At 37.1% G+C, this 22,985-nt stretch overlaps 1 protein-coding gene across 1 annotated transcript in view; it reads left to right on the forward strand.

Annotated features, from left to right (window-relative positions):
- Positions 1–1,059: 1,059 nt before the first annotated feature.
- The window catches only part of LOC104498083 (neurobeachin-like), a 26,663-nt gene continuing 4,737 nt past the window's right edge, over positions 1,060–22,985 (forward strand). The window contains exons 1-7 of the mRNA XM_010141420.1: positions 1,060–1,146; positions 2,649–2,841; positions 5,681–5,752; positions 7,895–8,050; positions 8,970–9,140; positions 19,472–19,573; positions 22,854–22,983. Coding sequence (XP_010139722.1) covers positions 1,060–1,146; positions 2,649–2,841; positions 5,681–5,752; positions 7,895–8,050; positions 8,970–9,140; positions 19,472–19,573; positions 22,854–22,983 — 911 coding nt within the window. The remainder of the gene's footprint in view (positions 1,147–2,648; positions 2,842–5,680; positions 5,753–7,894; positions 8,051–8,969; positions 9,141–19,471; positions 19,574–22,853; positions 22,984–22,985) is intronic.

Genomic DNA, 22,985 nt, shown 5'->3' on the forward strand with positions numbered 1-22,985 from the left:
TTTTCACATTTCTTGTGTGGTAGTAAATGAAAAATTCATAAAGCTTGCAAGAAAAATATTAAGGGTCAGTAGTGCAGGGTACAGTATATATAAGTACATAATACACAGTGCATTTCAAAACCTGCCAGTTTAGTTTACTGTGAACACTTTATTCTCAATTTTACAAGGTCAAATAAAATAGTACCTGTCTGAAATATAAGGAGTGTTCAACAACAGTATTGCTTTTACAATTGCCAATCTTTTGCCAAAGATTTTAAGAACATATCTTAAATATATTTTTGTTTGAATTAACTATTTGAATAGTGAAAGCATCTCACAGGCAGCATGGGCTGCATTCTACTCCCTATCAATTTACTCCAGATTTATTCTAAAAGTCTTGAAGAATGTATTGAAATTTCATTTCAAACCTGTGAAGCCTGAAAACCCGTGAAAAAAATGCAATAAAATGAAGCATGAAATATATACTCAGTGAATGTGTGCAACTTGGAAAGATTTTTCCATCAGTCTGAATGTGCCTGGCAAGATCGTTTTTTGGCTTTTTTGTTTGTTTGTTTTAATGTATTAATGTTGTTGAAATAGTAATTATTTTGATTTTATTATATTTTATACATGAATTTTTCTTCTCAGTTTGCCTTTTTCCCCCCCCATTTAAGATTCCAGAGGCTTATTTTATTAGAGATCCTCATACTTTCCTCCTTACAAAGGACTTTATTAAGGTATATATGTTCTTTCTAGTGAGAAAAAAAAAAAAAAGCAAAAAAGCTCTTTCAAGACCTGAACTGCATGTCCTCACAGGTTAACATTTTCACATATAATGCCGGTTACTGGAAATGAGAATGGTTAGTTGGTTAACTGAAGCATGCTTGAAAGGAGAAGCAAAGCTTGTCTACAAAATACTAACACTTGGATGAGTCTGCAGCCTGGGAGGAGAGCACCGGGTGAATTTTCTGGACTTTTTTCATGGCTGACTTGGGATATGCCTGCATTGTCACACAGTGCGTTGACCTCTCTCCTTGACGCATATTGCTCCTGACAGTCCCTCTCCCTTGCCCGCAGGCCATGGAGGCGCAGATACAGAACTTTGGACAGACGCCATCACAGTTGCTCATTGAGCCCCATCCACCTCGGAGCTCTGCCATGCACCTGGTGAGACATAACTGCTGGCTGGGAATGCATTCCCTTTGAACCTGAGGATCCTTTGTAGGTCACAAAGTACCCATTAAGCAACACTTTTAATGCCCTCCGTTGCCCATGCAGCTGTACTTTCTCCTAGCAGCAACGGCTCCCAGTGCTCTAGCTGAGCAAGGAGGAGGTTTGAATAGCTTTAGGTTCCTAGAGTCCTGCCTTTTCCTGTCTAATATTACATAAAAAGGCCCTATCTTCATAAATGGACACTTGAAAAATACGTATTTGCATTCTTATTTCTGCAAGTAGTGGGAATGACTGCAGGCTTTTCTTACAGTGAGCAAGTTGTTTTGTTTTGTTTTGTTTGAAAGGCTGCGTTGTTAGGGGCTGATTTACGGGCAATGCCTACTTGACAAAAAATGAAGTATTGGAGTTCAAATCATGCTGGAATCCTCCCACCTGTTCCCCTGGGAGAGTACAGCGTATATTTTGAATTTCAATTTCAACTCCAAAATTCATTCCTAACTCATTCTGTGGGCTTCTTGCAAAGAATTACAGGAAATAGCCAGACTGAATGAGGCAGATCTCTGTTCCCCTCAGTGCCTTTGATTAAGTGCTTAGAGATAGATATTCTTCTTCTAAGTTGTGTAAATGGACAGTAATACGTGCAGAGTTTTCAATCATTTTACCTATCTACAAGGAAATCGCTCTATCTAGTTGTGCACTGTGAAAGTGGGAATTGATCTGGAAGTGTTAGCCGTGTTATTTTAAGTAATGTATAGATGTCGAAAGTACCTAGTATTTATTTTATATTCTTAAGACACGAATAATTCTTTTTTTTAATAATAAGGTGGTAAGTAGAAAGGATTGTTTGAACTTCTAGAAACAATTCTATTTGTTATAACAGTGGTTGATAAAAAAGTAACATTAAAGACAGTACATAGTAACAATATTGTTGTCGATGTACAGAAAACCCTGTCACTTGTAGAATCATCAAGCAGGTTTCTAATTACTTACAGACTTCCTAATAAGTTTATGCTTTACATAGAATTAAATTGCCTATGTTTGGAAGTGCTGTATTTCACATTAAAAAATCCTTAAGAAAAATGAAATATTTATAAGTTTTTGAGTGCCTCTTAAAATTTCTTTTTTCAACTATTGCTTTTGTATTTATGATGTATTAATTAACTCTTTTATTTTATTTGTACCTTTATTGTATGAATATTAACTGCTGAAATAATTTTACGTTTTACTGTATGTTAATTTATGCTAATGGTCGTTTTGCGCCCTGTAACAACAACCGTTACCATACCTATTCTCTACTTGTCCTCATGTAATGATCCCATAATAGTTTCTGATCTTGCTCTCCTCCATCACTAGTGTAGATGCGCAGGTAGTGTTGTTTTCCCTGTACGTGCACATACTTGCCTGCTCTTTTTTAACCTCGTTTTCCCTCAAACCTCCTCACTAATTGTGTTATCCCTTCTGTTTCCTTCTGCTCTCTTCTCCTTTCTACTCAACAGTGTTTCCTTCCACAGAGCCCCCTCATGTTTAAAGATCAGATGCAGCAGGATGTCATCATGGTGCTGAAGTTCCCATCAAATTCCCCTGTCACACATGTGGCAGCCAACACACTGCCCCACCTCACCATTCCTGCCGTGGTGACCGTCACTTGCAGCAGGCTGTTTGCAGTCAATCGGTGGCACAACACAGTAGGTAGGTTCTTAGGGGCACTTTTCACTCAAATTTGAAGACCTAAACAATGCAGCTTTAATTTTGAGTGCAATTTAGCTAGATATGGGTTAATCTCACTCACCTGCCAGTGCACAAAAGTTTACTGGTTTTTCTGGTTTGTGTCAAATAATCAAAGCTTGTGTTGTCTCTGATGCCATTCCTAGAAACACTCTCCCTAACAGCAGCACATCACCATGACAGCCAATCGATTTGTGGTTACATCAGGATCAGCCTTTGATATAATGCTTTTCAGGAGAGTGCTGCGGTTCTTGACACAGCCAATATTAATATGTCCCAGGTTTCAGGAATACATACTGGCATGCTAGAGAGCATACATCACTGTCTGCTGCTTGAGAGAGATTTCAGGTCTGTCCAGGAGCTTGTCATAAGCTTTCCCCTGAGCAAGCCTAAACAGCTAAGCACTGAACTGTTCTGAAGAGAGGTTTCCTCATTCCCTCCCAAAAGCCTACCCGAAAATGTTATCCCAAATTTCTCCTCCAGCTCCTCCTCTCATCTCTCCATTTTGCTGCTAGGAGTGTTCTGTGTCCTCACCTGCACGTATAAGTGCTGAGGTTATTCCAGGCATTGCTAAATAGATGGTGAGGCTGTGAGGTACATGAGGGAATGAACAAGTTTCTTTTTCTAAGGACACTGCCTGCTATGATAGCCCTTACGGTGCATTATCCAACAACTTTTAAAGGTTTCTTACCACCTGGGAAAATCAAAATGTACCTGGTATTCATGAGTAACTTGACTTAACTCTGTAACTTGGTCAGGAATTTTGCAGGGGTCAGGCACAAAAAGAAAAATCTTTAACTCTTTACACACAGGAGGAACCCCTGGACAGAAGTAGGTCCTCCTGGAGAAGGATTTGTAATATTTAGGTTAGATGTATGCCTCCAGCAGAAATACAGGGGTTCTAATTTACGTAGGATTTCACTGACTTAAATGTAAACATCTCATCAGTGAATAATTCAAGTCAGGTGAAACAGACTGCACCTCTTATGCACAAGGCTGGCCAAAGACTGGTGCTACAAACAATAACTGGAGCAATGCATGGGAATACCATTATAGGCATCCATTAGAGGAACTATCAGAGCAAGTAAAGTTAATTAATTCAGTTAAAATCTGAGTTTGTGAATATTAATATAAGGTTTATTCTGAACCTGTTATCATGGATGCTAAATTTATTTAAACCTGTTAGCATGAATGTTAAATTTCACATGTATTCAGGATATGTCTGTTCTGTGCATACAAAGAAACTTTATGTGGTGGTTTAGAGAATAAAACAGGAACAGAACAGGATACTTGATTGCCTTTCACAGGTTCATATATTTACGATACTCCATCAGGTGCAACCGCACTAAGTGCTAAAATGTTTTGCCTGTTTCTTTAGAATGAACAGGAAGAATTTAGAAGGGAAAAAATTAAAGCGAAACATTTCTTAAATACTTTCTGACAATGTCCTCAATGGAAAATCCCAATTTCAGAAATGAGCCAGAGGTACAGAAACTGTCCTCTGGCATTTTAATACTCTTTTAACTAACTTTGGCTGACTAATTCCAAATTGGTTCCCATGGATTTTTCAGGGATGCCCTTTACTCATCATCATTCACGTCTCCTCCATTTGAGGAGGCATGTTTAGTATTCGAGTACCCCTTTGTCATCCAGACTGTCACGTAAGGGAAAGCCAAAATTGCTCCTTATACTTTACTGTGAAGGACTCAAGATCACTAATATTGTAGTATCCTGGATTTCAAGGGTTTCCTTAAAAGCTATTATTTGAGGTCATCTAGATTAGTAGAAGTCATGTTGGCCTTTACAACGCATGTGACTGTTACGTTTTAGTTTTTCACATATACTGTTGTGGGATGTATGTAGAGCTTTAGAGCTTATATAGAAGGCATTTACATAGCCATCTCACAATAGGAGCAAATGAATCTAAGTTAATACCAGTAAAGATCTGTCTCAAACTGGTTTGGTTTTGAAAGGAGAGAAAGGAGAGAAGAAGTTCTCAGAGCAGTGTTTTTCAGAAGATAGCAAGTCCAGCTGTAGAACCTGTTTTCTTTTACCTCCTCCAGTTGTCTATTGCAACAGTAGAAAATGGTGTTTATTCTCCAGAACACTGTATCTCCTCTTATGAAGGATATTCTTGTGCAAGATGGCAGTTCTTGACAAAAATTGTGTTTTCAATAGTGACCATTGTGATTTATATGCTAGGGAAGGTGCTCAGAAGAGCCAAAGCAATACTACCCATGCATGGCAGCAGGTAACACTAAATACATGCCCCTTACACACACTCGAACAGCTTAATGACTGCTCAGGATAGAACTAATAGGAATAATTGCAGCAAATTTACTGCAGCCCACATATTTCCAGCTAAAAATTCTAGATAAATCCATTAAAAGGTCCAGATTTCTGTCACTTGCAGGTTTCCATATGTAAGAAAATAATAACAATGTTTAATTCTTTTTTTTCTTTTCTGTGCTATTATAAGATCTCACCCAGTGTTCAAATGTAAAAAAAAAATTTCTCTGTTACACTATTTTAAAGGAGTATTTCAAGGAACGTTTGTGGCTGCAGAAATTGTGATGAAATTAGTCCTGCATTTATAGTTACTATTTCATAACTGAATGATTAACAAATGCATGTTTGTGAGGCACAGAGGAAGGAATCTTAAAAGATTCATGGAACAAGTGATAGTAAGAATTTACTTTTATATATATATAACTCCAATAATGCAGTTTTAAGCCTAGAAACATCATAAAAAAAAATTAGGCAAGAATGTCCCTATGTCCTTTCTTCTTTCTTTCATATGTAGGCCTTCGGGGAGCCCCAGGGTATTCTTTGGATCAAGCCCATCATCTCCCAATCGAAATGGATCCATTGATTGGTATGTCAAGATGAAAATGTAGCGATATATTTGAAAATAGCATTTTCAAGAATTATTGATTAACCTATATTTGTATATTATGCTTCATTTAACAGGGATGATAGGAAAATATTTATTCTTGTCAGTCCTGGAGAACTAAAAACATTAGCTATTGATACTGAATGAATTACACGAATGCTGTTTGTTATTAACATCACCAGCAACTGGTATTTTAGAAGCAACCAATTAAGTCAGTTACATTGTCAGCCCATATCTATAATTCTGTTCTCTTATCATGTCGTATTAGTAAAAGAAAATGTGAGGGTCTGGTAGAGTTCACATGTTTTCATTTCTTACGGCCAGCACTGTTTATATCAGTGCAGATGCAGATCCATTTCTTTTCATTCAATTTATGATTTGGATTGTTCCAGGCAGCATTACTAAATTACTAACGAAAAGACTGGATTTTAAATTGAGGTATGATTGTATTTTTTAAGTCCAAAAATATTTGAGAAAGTGAAGTATTTTGAGAAATAACATCTGGTAAATTTGTTACAGAGATTGCAGGACCTGTATTCCTTTAATTGCAGCTATTTGCTTTGCTCTTTTTTATCTGTTTATTTTTTTTTTTACAGTAGACTTATATTTGAAACAGAAATTTGGGGTAGGGAAGGTTCTTAGAGACAATTTTGAAGCATTAGTGAGGGAAAAAATGCATTTTTAAACATCTCCAGATGAAAAGCTCGTTTTTTGCCTGTGCCCGTATTTGCAGTTGAAAGGTTTATATACAAGTGCCTCAGGAGAGTTAGCTTTCTCATTCTGTATGCATCATTTGCTCATATAATGACAATGGTTTTCTCTTCAGATTTTCCTCTCAAAAGCTAGGGCCCAACTATTGTGCCCACCTGTTCTGCAAATTTGAGTAATTTGTTATTTATTATCTTTCAGTGGATGGACATAGAAGATCTGGTAATTTAATATGTGTTCTTGGAATGTGTATAAAAATGGTATTGATTTTTACAAGCCAATTTAATAGGGTTTGGGTTTTTTTTGTTTGAGTCTCTTATCTCATGCAATTGTGAGCAATTTAAGCAGAATAACCAAAAATAGCAATGAAAGAAATTTCAGATTATTATCTGCGTTAAGTTGTGTTCTGTCATTAAAAGAAACGTGAGTTTTATCTCACCTAACTTCAGTTAGCTGAAGTTAGTTGTCAAGATTTCCTCTATAGCTACTGCAGAAGGAAAAAAATGTCCTCTGGAATTGTCTAGCACTTGGACAGCTATCACAGTTTGAGATGAGTTTCCATGTGAGGTGATGGCTGTCTTTCCAGTGAGTATAGAGTGAGCGTGGATAATTAGGTTGTATACTGAACTGTTAGGAAGGTAGTATTAGGTGAGAGGGAACACACCTTCATTGCATTGCCAAGTCCAGTTGTGTCACAGGAAGTAAAAAGCACATTAGCTGGTCACTCCCAGCCCTTCCTAACAGCTCCAATTGATGGTTGGGGTAGTGGGATTCTGCGTGAACAGTTCCTTTTCTCTCTGGGGGGATTTCCAGGTAGCATTGACTCTTTTAACCTTACTGCCCATGGCCTGGCTCCCTGCTTGAGGAGTAGGTGATGACAACGTTTAAAAGGCACATCAGATTTGAATAGCTTCATTGGTTGAATCCTTATGTCTTTGATGCAGTGAAGCGTTTGCAGGTATGGGCAATGTAAAAGTCACACAACACAAGCTGGGATATTTTCTGTAGAGGAGATACCAAACAGCAAGAATTTTCTTTCTGCAGTATTGTTAGCATTGACATGGTATTTTAAATGGAGTTTCACCATTTTCCCCATTTCAACTTGGTTTTGGAGAGTACTTCAACAGAGCACTGAAAATATTACCACATATTATGCAGTACATCAGGCAGTTTATAGGAAATTGTCATGTTCTGTAAAATCTTTTGTCTTATTCAAAGGAAAACCAGAAATCTCACAATAATTTTGTATTTCTGACACCCATATAGACAGCTCTAAATGTTCATATTCAAAATGCTTACTCAACAACAAATTCACAGTTCCTTGAAAGTTAAATGTATTCATTTTCTCCTGTAAGTGGATGACAGGAAGGTGTTGGAGTGGCTTACTTGTAAAATGTGTTTTGCATTTTGTTACAGCCAATAACTCTGGTGTGAACAAACGGCAGATCACAGACCTTGTGGATCAGAGCATCCAGATCAATGCACATTGCTTCGTGGTCACAGCAGATAATCGCTACATTCTTATTTGTGGCTTCTGGGACAAGAGCTTTCGAGTTTATTCTACGGAAACAGGTGACCCTAAATACAGATACCTGTTTCTTAAGTTACAAAGTGGATGGTTGTGTACAAAACTACCATATCTAATGCCTCTGCTTACCCCTCAAGGAGTGATAAAGTGCAGTTTATAAAATCCTTCATTATTGCTTGAACGTACTAGCTTTAGGATGCTTTTTTTTTTCTTTTTGGAAGATAAAGGATGTAAAAGAAAATAGAAAGGCATACAGTTTTGTTAGTGGTGACTTTTGAAAACCATAGTTATATTGAGGGAATAGATCATATCAAAAGGATCAGCCAAAGTACTTGTTACAAGACAAATACTTGTTACGATATTTTCATGGCTGTATTGGTTCTGTCTCTATGTCATGTAATAAGGAAGTAGGTTGCATAGCCTGCTACTGGGAACCATATTTTGTTTCTTTGTGTGTTTGCTTAGCCTAATATCATTCAGTGTTTCACTAAAAATTGATTGCAGTAATAGAAAGAAGGAGGTGTGGATCACAGCAAACCTTAGTTTGACATTAACTTAGAACAAATATACATTATTAATATAATAATGTAGCACCATTAAGGAAAAGTGCTGTTTTATGCATATCATTCATGAAATTCACAAATAGTGTTCTAACACCACTGCTTAAATCCTGCTGGAGCAGTAACTGCACTTAATATTCAGCGACTGCAGCACTGACTTGATTTTTGGAGATAAGGGTTAGGCTATGGATTAGAACAGAGCACAGCCCTCAACAGAAACATGAAAAGAGAAAAGAAATAGTTTCGCCTTTGTGATTTTTTAATCTTGTTGTAGCACGTAGTGAACTCTAATTAAGGGACATGTGGCAAAAATTGCATTTGAATCGAATATTTTTTAATGATTTCTAAATGCTCCAAGTACTTTAAAAACCCCTGAATTTTTATCATTTTGTGTTCCCACCAGGAAAATTAACTCAAATTGTGTTTGGTCACTGGGATGTCGTGACTTGCCTTGCCAGATCAGAGTCCTATATCGGCGGTGATTGCTACATCGTGTCTGGGTCTCGTGATGCTACGTTGCTGCTTTGGTACTGGAGTGGCCGACATCATATTATAGGTGACAATCCAAATAGCAGTAAGTATCCTGTAAATAACCATCATGCTGAGAGGTCCTCTGTCATACCTATTTATTTTTAGCATTCCTTCTGTCAGCTTCAGAAGGTATTACCAAATATATCGATTACTTCCCTTACAGGTTGAAAGCTGGTGTAAGAAGAACACCATATGCTAAGCAATTCATTGGGTACCAGCCAAAAAAATGTTTAAACAGTCTGTGCGTGGTAACAGATAATAGTATGGGAGTAATTCTTAAATTCATAATTGCCTTTATCACTTTTAGCATCTTGTCATCATAAACTAGAACAAGGCGGTTATGGCCTTTAAGTGACAGGACTTATATCACTATATTTTGACTTTTTTTCCCAGAAATATTTTTTGGCATTTTACCTTACTCCTTTTGTGCTACAGCATGCCATATCAGCTGCATGCCTTTTCAAAAATGGGATGTCTTGCATGCCATGGAATTAAATGAGTGTCTTTGAGAAGGGTCTATCTATAGCAAGCAAACTTTGGAGAAGCCATGTGACTGAATGAAAACTAGAGAAAGATAAAATGTCAGGATTTACATTTCATTTTCAGGGGGCTACCTATCAGTGCTTTGCAGAGTGAAGGGGACACAATAATAACAATATTAATTTACATAAGGTGGCATTAATTTAAAAAGTCCCTTCACCCAAGCCAGAAATGTGACCACAGCTAAAGACAAGAGCAAGTTTTATAGCCTATATATTTATGTACTATATGCTTCTTTTATACTAGAGCTGTTTTGTACAACAGTAAATCCATTTCATTTAAAGCAGTTTCTGAATTCTAATGATTATTGTCAGCACAAGGACATTGCCTCTTTGGATAAAAATGGAAGACTCCATCACTATCAATTTTGATCTCTGGTTCAAGTATTGACTGGAGGCAGTTGTAGACCTGTCAGTTACAGACATTGAAGTGAAAGCGTTTCTTCAACTGACTGTCTGGTAGAAAAGTGTTTTCTTTGTTACAAAGTCAATATTTTCTTAATTTCACAGCAGCATATTTTTTATTGTGTTTTATTTTCTTCCATTTGTCTGTAAACAGAGCCAGTGGGAAACAGATAAAAGCCTCACTTTCTCATGTGGCTTTCTTTTGCTTTTATAATAGAGCAAGAATGGAGGGGGATAAAAATAAAATTGTGTCCCCATAACAAACTTCTCTATTTTTTATTTTTACATATATATGTATCAGGGCTTTTTTAGCACGTAATTCTCAGATAGGGTGAAATATAGTCTGGAAAGGAATTTCATGTCAGGACACTCTGTTTGGCTTGACACTATTTTGCTTGTTTGGATGACGGTGTGATTCATATCAAGTATTAGTAATTTCTATGCTGGGTCAGAAAAAAATAAGAGCTTTCTCCTTTCATTAAAGAAAAAATGTCAGTCTTTTCCTTTACTACCTTTGATTATGGGGGGCTTGGATAGCCTTGCCATTAGCATCTCCTTTGTAGGAAAAACGAAAGTGAGATGTTCACTGGAGATCAAATGCAATTAGTTACCATAGAATTGCATAATCACAGAATTACAGAGTCACAGAACAGTAGGGGTTGGAAGGGACCTCTGGAGATCATCTAGTCCAACCCTCTGCTAAAGCAGGTTCACCTAGAGCAGGTTGCACAGAATTGTGCCCAGGTGGGTTTTGAACATCTCCAGAGAAGGAGAATCCACAGCCTCTCTGGGCAGCCTGATCCATGCTCTGTCACCCTCAAAGTAAAGAAGTTTTTCCTTGTGTTCTAATGGAACTTCCTGTGCTCCAGTTTGTGCCAGATGCCCCTTGTCCTGATGCTGGCCACCACTGAAAAGAGACTGACCTCATCTTCTTGACACCTACCCTTTAGATATTTATGAGCATTTATAGGATCCCCTCTCAGTCTTCTCTTCAGATTAGATGGACCCCGGTGTCTCAGCCTTTCCTTGTAAGAAAGATGTTCCAGTCCTCTCATCATCTTTATAGCCCTCCACTGGACTCTCTCCATTAGTTCCTTGTCTCTCTTGAACCTGGAAGCCCAGAACTGGACACAATACTCCAGATGTGGCCTCACTAGGGCAAAGTAGAGAGGGAGGAGAACCTCCCTGACCTGCTGGCCACACTCTTAGTGCACTCCAGGATACCATTGGCCTTCTTGACCCCAAAGGCACATTCTATCTCATTTTTATCTTCTTGTCCTACTGATGGGTCTCTCTGGTGTTCCTCGGGATTCCCTGGCTCCATGAACACCCCTGTCCGCCTTCATCTGGCGCTCAGCCACAGAACTTACTGTTGCTGCCACTGCGTTCCCCAGCGACTGGATGCTGGTTTTAACATCTTTTGAATGAATTTCAAGAAAGATGGAGATGATATTTTATGGGGGGAAACAGGGTATTACTTTTTTTAAAGCTGTCATCTGGAGACACAGATAAGGTATTTTAGACCACAGACTGTAGGAAGGTGAAGAATTCAAAGAAAAATGTCAGGTATGGTAATTATCTAGGTTAGATGCTTGACTTCGTAATGGTCTTATAACCTGAAAGACAATTAATTACCAATTTCATCATCAATGCATCAGTTACCAAAAGGAACTTCAGTTGTTTCAGAAAATGTTAAGGGAGGGAAAAATCAAGCCCTCAGTTTATATAATTTAACATTTATATAATTAAAACAGTTATATAATTAAAACACTTTATATAATTTAACATTTCTATAGGAAATGTAGATACCACTTCATTAGAAAACATATAAATCTCAATCATTTATTGTGAAATACCTGGGGGCAAAAGATTGTCAGAACAAACTTCTTAACAATTCTGCTACAATTCCATATTCTGGAATGCATAACTTATATAAAATCTTTGCTAAAAAACATATATGTCAATAACATAACCTGTTGGGACTTGGGTAAAGCCTTCTGCTGAAATACCTGTGCAGGCATGTGCTCAGAGGGTGACCTCAGCTGTGTCCAGCTGCTAGTTTAAAGAAGAGAAAAAAAAATTTGCCTTTTATAAGCCTCTTGCAAGTGGCTGCTCCAGCTCAGTTGTTGAAAACTTGCCTATGAGAATGTGGTCAGTTTCATTTTATAATTTTAAAGTAAGTTTTCCAATCAATGTGTTTTTTCAGTTATCACTTTGATTCTACTATAGGTATCAAAAAAGAATTTCTGGTTCAGTTTGCACTCGTCACAATTTCTTGACACTGCTCACAATTTGTGTAAGAAGATTGAAGTTTTACCAGATTTTAAATACAATTATTTCCATGGAGTACTTTTTGAAAATAACTTGTAAATTACCTTCTGATTAGAATGTTTGTCCAGGAAGTGGGAGACTGAGTTCTTGGCCTCCAGAGACTGGGGGAACTCAAACACACATTCCCATATTCACAAGCATATGCTGTCTATCAGGCTATAAATTCACGTGAGAGGGGTTCCCTGTGAACCTCCAGCTTTGGGGAAAAGCAAAATTATTTTCTCTGCTCTTGTTTATGGATCTTATGTGACATGGTGATTGAATAAAAATAGAGATAAGTCAAGAAATCAGGAAACAAAATTGCATACCTTCAAGAGCACTATGCAGGGCAAATCTCTCTACTTGTACTTTCTCTGGTCCAACAACAATTGTTTTTATGACTACGCAATGGCTAAGCTCTAATAGCAGTGATAGAAAAACGTCCTTTGCCAGCCTAGACAAGAGGCTGGTGCCTGGGGCTGCTCCTGGAAAGTGAGAGATATTGCATGAATTCCTTTAGGCTGAAGGGTAGTTGAATGCAGGTTTTTATGTCTGTTTGAGCTTTCCCATATTTCTTTATCCTTGCTTAGGTAAAAACACTGAACTGAATTTGGAAAAAACACTGAACTGAATGAACCTTTAGTCATCTTGCCAGGCTTACGTACCTACTTTCTAAACCAAAATTGCCTATCTGAAATAGGTAATCTGAACCTTATTAAGTTGATGACCACATTATATAAATCTGTTGTAATTGAGAGAAAAGTGAAAGGAATCTGTTTTCTCTTAGGAAGACATGGCACATGCAAAGGACGTAGTTTACTTATTTTAATTCTTTAAAGTGATCTAGCAAATGTAAATCTTTACAGTGCTAATAGATTGAATAGAAAAATTGTTGTGATAGAGTTTGACAATTTGTATTTTGGTTTTTTTCCTCTTATGCTACATAGGGACTTGTTTTAACTGAGCACTAATTTGTATACAAATTTCTTCTCATATAGCAACTGTATTAGTCATCACAAAAAGGAGCAAAGAGAGTACATGATATGCCCTGGAGTTCAACATGTATCATTATAGTTGCTTTATTTTATATTTTATGATTGCTTTATTGAATGTCACTTTCAAATAAGTGACTCTGAGAATGAGAATTATCTCCGAGTCTTTGAACAGATACCAAAGTGGATGATGGAATTGCAGAAAAGTGAGGGACAGATGCTTTCATCTGAAACAGACACAAATTCAGAAACTAATTTGGAAGTGATAAAAATTAATTTGCACACTTTAATTGGAATCAGACTCCTGCATGAAAGAAAGGAAGGGTAGGCAGCTTGTGCTAAAAGCTGATTGAATTTTTTGTCAGGTAAGTATGTTGGACTTGGCCGCTTATCCTCTTGAGCCTCTCTGTGCAATATATTACATTCACCCTCTGACTGGTGTTCTTTAAAAGGATCAATGCTATTCCTGCTTTGTCCCTAGAGCCTGAAATTTCATTGATCTTGGGACTTGACATTTCTCATTACCTATTGTAGCTTCCGAGAGGATGGTCACAAGAAGTGTGAGAGTTAACCCTGCTTTTTCTAATGGGAACTGTTCTGACCATTGAAAAATACTGTGTTGATCAGCCCTAAGCTGGGTTTGTTTAGCATTATAACAAAACAATACATCCTGCCCCAGGAAGTGTATTCTGTATATACCGGAAAGGGAGGATAAGCACTGCCATAAACGATCTTTGTCAGGTTAACATGCACTTCTTTTAAGTCTATCAAGAAGGATGCCTTTTCCTTTTACTAACATATTTTTGAAACAATTTGAAATTGTGAACATTGCAGGTTTTGTGGGTTTGTATCTTGAAAGAGTAGTTATTCTGAACTCATAGTATTAACTTATTCTTTTACATTCCTCTACATTTTAAGACCCTAGAACATGCCCTGGTTTAACCTTGAAAGGGCAACAGTTTAAAATTAGCCACCCATCTGTCCTGTACCAAGTGGACTATGCAAGCACATGGGCACACATGCAATCTTCTTTGCCTGTTTAGAGAGTTGTTATGGTACTTGTGTGTTTGTACAATTTAGGTATTAATTTTTAAAATATGGTATCTTAGCACTGTTCTGCCAAAGCAGAAGCTCTCTGAAAACTAGTGTGTAATATTTATTGGCACAGCCTCTACTCTGGTAGCCAAAACCATCTCTTTCCCAAGATTGCTGCACAAAGATAAATGAGCCAATAATACACCTGAACTAATGCAGTTATATCTAGCATTTTATCACTAGATGTCTGTGCACGTGCTTTGCTGCACACCCCATGGTAGCTCTACAGTGCTCAACTTGCCAAAGTTCCCACAGCAGTTGAGTGGAAGAAATAGGAAGAGAAGCTGCAAGTTCTTACTCTGCTCTCCTCCACTGTATTTTTCCTTTTGGGGTCTGGATAGGTGCAAAGTAGAGGAAAGCCCACTCACCTGGGTGAATTGTTTGTAGATATATACAATGCTGCTCACATTCTTCAGCAAATAAGCTAGTTCTGCTAGAGGTGAGAATATTTTGAATATATGAATATTTTTCTGTCAGCAGTCTTTCTTTTACAACCATTGCTCCCTTGTGTTGTGGACATTGTTATTGGCTATTTCTTATTTTGAAATATTCCTATTTATTGGTCATAGCCTTACCATCAAACTCCAGGATGGGTTTTCTGACCGTAAGAATTCAAGATAGATATTACATTTTCACTTCCATGGAAGTCATAGTGTTTTCTAAGATTGTTTTTCTTATGTGTAAGCCCTCAAAAGTGCTAATAGTAAAGTAAAAAGTAAATTATTTTCCACAAATAATTCAGCTATAGCCTTGTTCTTGTCTCTGTCAAAGTCAGAGATGAAATGGAAGCTAGAATTTTCCTTGCGCTCTCATGTTTCTTTATACAGAAGACTCCTAGATATGGCCCCATAACAATCTGTACATAATACTTGGAAAAAGACAATGTGAGAGAAATACTAATACTCTGTTCTCTTTCTTGTCTTCTTTTTTTTTCCTTATCACATGAGAGCACCATTTATTCTAGAAGAACCTTACAACAGTATTAAGCATTACATTTGTCAGAGAGAAAGGAAGATATATTGTGTTTTAGTCTTCATAGAAAAACTTCCTTGTTTGGAAACACAATGCAGATTATTATTTTTTTTTTTTACCTTTTGCCTTCTAGTAATGCGATTCAAAGGTGTTCCTTTGGGGAAATTACAGGGAGTTTACAGTGATGGTATCTCAGTTCATAGGTAGGATATTTTCACCTCCAATTCCCTCAGAGCTGCAACCTTTGACCTCTGGCTGCATCTATCAGTTGTGATGTGACAGTGACAGAATATTTTGCTAGATTTTGAATGATTCCTGGAGTTCACAACTTCCATCCTTAACAATAAAATGTAATATGACTGAGGTTCTCTTCCCTGTGCCACAGCTTGTCCTGTAGAAAGTATCACTGAATAATTTTTTCTTGGAGCCCTAAGGGGAAAAATCCCGTTTTCAATTACTGTTGGAGTGTTATTCCTAGTAATGATATTCTGTTATTTACTTGTATTTACTGAAAAATAGGACAGTGTTTCAAGGCGGTGGTTTCTAATAAGCACTTTCTTTTATAAATCAAGAAGTCAATTAAATAAGCTCATTTTTCATATTCTGACAGTTTATAGTTTCATGATATTATAGTGTTTTCTTAGGAAATACCGAGGAAGATGTCTTTTTGAAAATCACATTATTTCTTTTCCTGTAAAAAATTTCTAACCAACCATCTAATAATTTCAGTCATTAACCCTTACAGTCTGATGACACTACTGTACACAGCTCTGTAATCGGACCTAAAGCCAAGAAGACCCTTGAGCATAATTCCTCTTTTTTTTTTTTTTTTCCAGGACATATAGGGGGAAAAAAAAAAAAGAAAAAAAATTAAATTCTGAATTTAGCTGAGTTGCTTTTTTCTTTTACTTTCCTGTAATGCACTTGGAAAGGAAAGCCTCAAAAGGAGATGGGGTTCTCAATAGCAATGGGAGAAAATTATAAAAATCTAAATCTCAAAATACAGCTAATCTTCAATGAGTTACACAAAGAATCCTTCTTCCAACACCCATCCTTTCCTAGCAGTAAAGCCCATTTTTCAGTTCACATCTTCAGTTTCCAGGCCAGATAGATTATTTTCTTGCAAGCTAAATTAAAGATTGGGAAACTAGTATTTCTTGGGGTAGCTGTTTTCATTAGAGATACGAAAGCGTTAATGTGTCTGTGCAATGTAATGATAAGACCAGGTAGATTGACTCACTCCATATTATCGTGTCCATAAATCCATGGTTGGTAGATCTTGGCTAGCTCAGAAAGACAGTAAAATACATAGAATTATTATTAAAAAGTTGACAACAGGAGAAGTTAGAGTTTGACAAGAAATACTGCAGATTCACGCTAAATTTTTTAAAACTACTGTTACATACAGTTCTGGCTACCCAAATTTGAAGAAAAAAGTTGGAGCTAGACAGGCACAGAAATGGATTGACTAAAAAAGGGCAAGCCCATCACTTCAGAGGAGTTTATGAGTACGGTTTGTTTAATAGAATCAAAATGAAAGACCAAGAGGGCTGATTTATTCCATTAGTATATGAGTGGGGGAAACACAAGAGAGGCAGAAAGCCTGGAGCTAAAGAGCGGTGCTGACACAAGAACAAAGAGCTACAAGGTAGGTAAGAATTTAATTCAGACTCAAAATCAGAATGTTTTTCTCCTTTAGAGTAGGAAAGGCCTGGAACATCCTTCTAAGTCACATACCCAGATAGCCATTTCATTAATTTATTAACAGGTTTATATGGTGTAAGTGTCCACAATAAAAAAGACTAAATTCATTGACTCGCCAAAGCCTATGCAAGCCTCCATTCCTAATGTATAGCTTTCAGAAATCTATACAATATTCCTTAGCTACTCAGGTAGCTTCCCTTTTAATTCGTTTTAGTGTTTAACTGTTTTTCCAGTCAGGAAACTGCATTTTATTGCTGAGTTGAAATGTGTGCAGCCATTCACCCATTGGACCTTGCTGTGCCATTAGCTGCAAGATAAATTTCTGGGATATTGGACATCTTTTACGTCTGTGACTGCCAACTACAGTGGTCAAGTCACTGCTTTGCTGCCTGTTCAGTGAAGAGAAAAATCATGTTAAACCCTGTGCAGCTTCCTGTTGTACTCTCTATATCATTTGTTGATGATGTGGGTACAATCTTTCTGGTCTACAGTGGCAGGATAGTTCTTGACTCCTATTTGCTATTCTAGGGTATCACACTGAAAATTAACGGTGAAATAATTTTCCTTTCTGCCTCCATAAATCCTCCTCTGACTCATTGCCTTCCAGAACAGAATCTTTCCAGTGGGCAGGACTTGTGCTTGTCCAGGAGTGTCAACCTGGCTGCATTCAAAACACACAAAATAAATAAACCACATTTTGTTACCTTTTTTTTTTTAACAAGGCAATGCAGAGAATGTTATAATGGTAATGACTTTCTTCATTATATGGTTGCCCAATCTTTGTAGCAGTTTTATATACAACCATATCTTACCAGCAACAATTTTGTATTATCCTGTAGATAACATTATTGGTTAGTATTTGATCAAGAATCAATTCCCAGCTCCTAACTGGACATCCTAATTTCCAGTATCCTAGTACATACATAGTAGATAACTTTCTATGGACAAAAAATGGTTAAGATCTGTCCCTGGACCGACTTCTGTGCCATCCATGTTGTCTGCAGTCAGTTGCATGTAAAACAGGTTTAAATCAAAACACCGTATTACTAAGACAAATATCTTGAAAAAATACATTTTAACATAGACATCTATATCAACTATACCCATCATCCTGTCAAAAACAGATAAGAAGCTTGCTTGATAAGAGTTCCATTCCAGGACAGCATGGTGACTGGCATTAATGAGGTTTCTGCTTCCAATTCTTTGTTGACAGAACTGTGGATTAACCGTTTTGTTATTTTGCATAGTGGTAATGTTACAGTAATTCATCTGTAGTTCCCTGTAGGTCATTTCTTTTATCCTTTTTGAGCATTTGAAATAACTATGCTGGCAGAGCTCCATTCTTTTGGAATTTCCCGGTTTGCTATATTTCATTTGTACAAAGTAAATATAACAAGATGAAATCTGTGTTGTCTAACAAGTTGCTAATTGTTTATTACTGATTAATTTGCTCTGCCTGGCAAAGCAATATCAAATACTAAGCAATTCCTTACTGCATATAGGAGTTCACTGTTGTCAGGATCTGTTATTATTAGAAACAACAGAAGTGTTGCTATTTGTCATACAAACACTCCATAAATGGCTTCTTGTTTGAACCCAAAATAAAATACATTTCACTGAATATAGAAAGTAAGTATTTAGTGAGTCATCTATCCTACTCTTTAGTAGGAAATAGGACAAAAAATGGCATAGGTATTATAGTGATACATAAAAATTATGTATACCCATAACCATTTTTACATATAATTTTAATCTATACACATTCAATGTGTCTCTGAATCAATAATGTCTATGCAACAGTAGTACCTTTCTGCTACTTTCCCTCTTATTTCCCTACTTCCAGTTTTGTGAATCAAATTATGATCATTAATATAGGAACATCTTCAACTCATGCTACTCTTCAGGTTCCTAGCAGAAGTCTGAAGTCATTTATGTTCAATAGCAGAACTTTACACTACAGCTGATTTTAATACTGCCACACCTTGTGTTCTTTATCAGAAATACACATTTTTTGTATTTCTAGGTCCTAAACCAGTGAATGTATTGTTATAATTTTTGTATTGTAAACAGTACACAGTCCATAATTTCTAAACCGAAGAAGTTTGCTTTTCATTAATGCATTGATTAATGCACTGGGAAGCTGTTCTTGTGAAACTTTGTGATATCTGAATGTATTTTGTTCAGAAACCTAAGTATGAAATTTTTAAGCACACTGCACCTCTCTTTGATGCTTACTGATTTAAGGCATATACAGCAAAGTTCTTTTGTTGATAAAACTAGGCCTAGTTTGGCATTCCTGTGTGTTTCCTTTTTTTTTTTTTTTGGTTTTGTTTTACTTCTTGTGGTTTTTTTAACAGGTGATTATCCAGCTCCTCGTGCTGTTCTAACTGGTCATGACCATGAAGTTGTCTGCGTGTCAGTCTGCGCAGAGCTGGGACTCGTTATCAGTGGTGCTAAAGGTCAGAAACATTTTTATGATTTAAGTCTTAGTGCTTTTAGAGATTTTTTAGTGGACTTCTCAGTCTTCCCTCAACCTACATATACTTTAATTATCAAAAATCTCCTCTACTAAGACATGTAATTCTGGAGGAGTCTGCAGCAGCTTACTCTGAATGTTATTACTTATATCTGGAGTTACAAAGTTTAGAAAAATTAAGTTAATTGTTCCTTCCAACCATCAGTCTGTGCTACTATTTCCCCCAGATCTGGAAGAGTAGTTGATAGAAATTTATACAATAATTCATAGTGACATCTAACTATTTTGAAGAAACCTGTTGATAGAGACCTGTATGTAGAGGAGGGCCAGCTCCAAGTTCTCCACCCTGACCGTAACTGAATAGCAGTTTGTAGGACTTGGCAAGGGGTGCAGGGTCAATTTGCTCAGTTTTGGATCTGTGGACAGCATTTTATGCAGTAGTTTCTTTTTGTAGTGGATTCCAAATAATAATTCCAAATTTCGCAGGTTTGTTTTTACCTCTTTTGTATGAAACTTTCTGAGCCATCCATTAACATCTTTCCCCTTTTACTTATCTATGGAATCCAAGAATTGCTAATACATATGTCAAAATACCTTTCCAAACATGCAGCAGTTTCCTCTGTAACTGGTAATCAATAATAAATAAAGCACCTGCCTCAATGAGTGTTTGCTTCATCTTTCCTTATTCTGTTTCTCCTTCATTTGTTCTGCCCACCCTTTCTTCCCCTTAATTGTGTCCACTTTTCTCCCCTCCAACTCCTCTCTCGTTCAGCTTCTTTTCTTATTTTGACTAACTGCATGTCTTTTTTCCTTTCCTATTTGCTTCCCCTTCTTCCTTCTTCTCTCTTACATTCTTATGTGCTACATTATCTCTTCTGCATTTTTATTTATTTTGTTTACATTGCCCTCATCTTTCCTTAAAGTATCTTCCTCATTATATATCTTCCTGTCTCATTTCAACTCCACTCCTACATACACATCCAGCTACTTGCTTTCTCTGTCGCCAGCAATACCTGTTTTATTCGTCCATATGGATATCCTTGTACTCCTTTAAAAAAAAAAAAGTTTGCTGCTTCTGAGGGTAAGGCAGATAAGATGCTTGCTCTGCCTGCTTTTGCTCACAGCTGAGCTCCTGGGTTATCATCTTTAATACTGCCTCAGAGCTCCACATTTATTTTCGAAGGTGAGTGTGAAACTTTTGAGTGAAGGTATTTTTAACAGGAACTCATAAAGGGTCATTAACTCTCATAATGACATACTACATAACAGTCGTATGTGAAGTCAAGGTATTTATTAAAAAAATGTACAGTCACGCTGAACCTTAATTTTTTTTCTTGTAGCACTGCTATTTCTTATCTTTTAAGGTGGCTTTATAAACTCACTGCTGTAATAGTGTACTCTTTACAAATAGCTTTTTTGCAAATTTCCTCTTATTAAAGCAACTGGAATCTGCACTCAGTTAACTTCTTTTTCATTAAGTGTATTATGCTTTGGTAACTTACATACTTTTAGAGGTAAAGGCTGGTGGGAGGACCAAAGTCTTTTAAAACAAATCCAGAATATGGTTACAATTGATCAAGAGAAGTGAAAGCCCATCTGTCCCTTGAGCTGCTTTTCTCATGTTTTTCCTCTTCAAACTCTAGTTCATATATAAATGCAGAAAGAAAATCCCTTTTTTTATTGTTGGTTTCCAGCAGATGCCTCTTTTAAAGCTGTTTTTTCAGTTTCTGTCCTTTCCAGTCCCTTTCCCATTTCTTAGACTGCATTTCACAGTAGTGCTGCATTGCTCTGCTGTCCTGCCTGAGTGCTGCCTGTGCTCCCTGTGGAGAAACTGTCCTTCCAGAGCTGGCTGTGGCACTGTGATAACACATGCAGCACTCAAGAACCTGTTGAGGCAGGGAGAGAGCCCATATAGGACTCCTCTGAGAAAAACCCTGTGTGTCAGGCTGATGTTTGCATGTTCTTATCCAACAAACCCAAAAAAGAGCAGTCGTCTGTGTGTCTTTCCAGGTTTTCTTTGTGCCTTTCCATGGCCATGACCACTCAGCTATGAAGGTATTACACTTATCTTTTGAAATAAGTGGGGGCACCACTTCTTACAAAATTCTCTCACTTCAGTACTTCCAAAGCTGAATCTTAACTATTTGAGAAAATAAATGAATTCCATTGCAGCTGTACCCCATGGACCGAGTCAGGTTTGAGGTATCTGTGCATAAGGCTTTACGCAAGCACAGATAACAACCTGTACCAGAGGTCTCGCAGATGAATGCACTGATGCTGTGAATCATTCTACCTGGGCAAACCCAGCTGCTGTGTGAACTTCAGAGATGTTAGAAGGGCTTAGCGTGAGGTGGCTGAGTCTGCCAGTATGAGTTTACACTCAGGGTCATGAGCCAGTTGTATAAGGAAGAGATTACTGTACTGTCCAGCAGTATCCTGTGATTCATAAAAGAAAACATTTAGCATTTACCATGACTCATTACATTTATCACAGAAGAGACTCTTTTTCTTAGTAGGAATACAAATCTCACTTTCAAAAGAGCTTTTCTCATAGATCTTGAAACGGAAATAGCCTAGATTTTCATCCTAAAAGGTACATTGTAGATTTCATAGCTTTTTTTCTTCTTTCATCAGCAATAATAAAAAGACATTAAAATCTCTCTGGAGTAAATGCAGTTATAGACTCCTAAAATCTCTTATAGTCCAGATATCATACTAACTCTCTTGGCTGTCGGTTGACTCCCATTGCTAAGACAATTCAGGATTGAAATCTATGCATGTAACATATTCATTGGGGGAGAGGACCTACAGGAACTGCCGTTGTCTGTAGGAAAAATATGCAGTGATAACGATCATACACCCTCTGGGAGTTGTTCCTACTAGTCACTGATAAGACCCCATCTGTTTAATGTGAATGGGCAGGCGAAAGTGAGTTCAGGTTGTTGGAGCAAAGCAGTAGGACTGAGGCTTCTGGATGCTTGGAAAGAGGAAATAAAATTTTAGAAGATAGATAAATGAAAACTCCCACCAGCTTAGGTAAATAATAAACCACCACTTTTAGGCATTTTGTATCTATTTTTGTAATGTGCTAGCTCTTGCATTTCCTTTTCTGTTGTGTATTTTAAATTCTTTAAGCAAACATTGCCTCTTATATCTGTGCGGGACTAATGTGATATCAATGTCTGTTATAAATTGCCTTTGTGCCCAGCATGTATAGTTTGTATAAGCAGTAACTATATGAGATATTATGTTTTCATATACAGAAGGTCCTTGTCTGGTACACACAATTACTGGAGATTTGCTGAGAGCCCTGGAAGGAACAGAAAACTGCTTGTATCCTCGCTTAATCTCAGTATCTAGTGAAGGTCACTGCATCATCTACTACGAACGAGGAC

The sequence above is a fragment of the Buceros rhinoceros genome, unplaced genomic scaffold, assembly GCF_000710305.1.
Source record: "Buceros rhinoceros silvestris isolate BGI_N320 unplaced genomic scaffold, ASM71030v1 scaffold5878, whole genome shotgun sequence".
NCBI lineage: Eukaryota > Metazoa > Chordata > Aves > Bucerotiformes > Bucerotidae > Buceros > Buceros rhinoceros.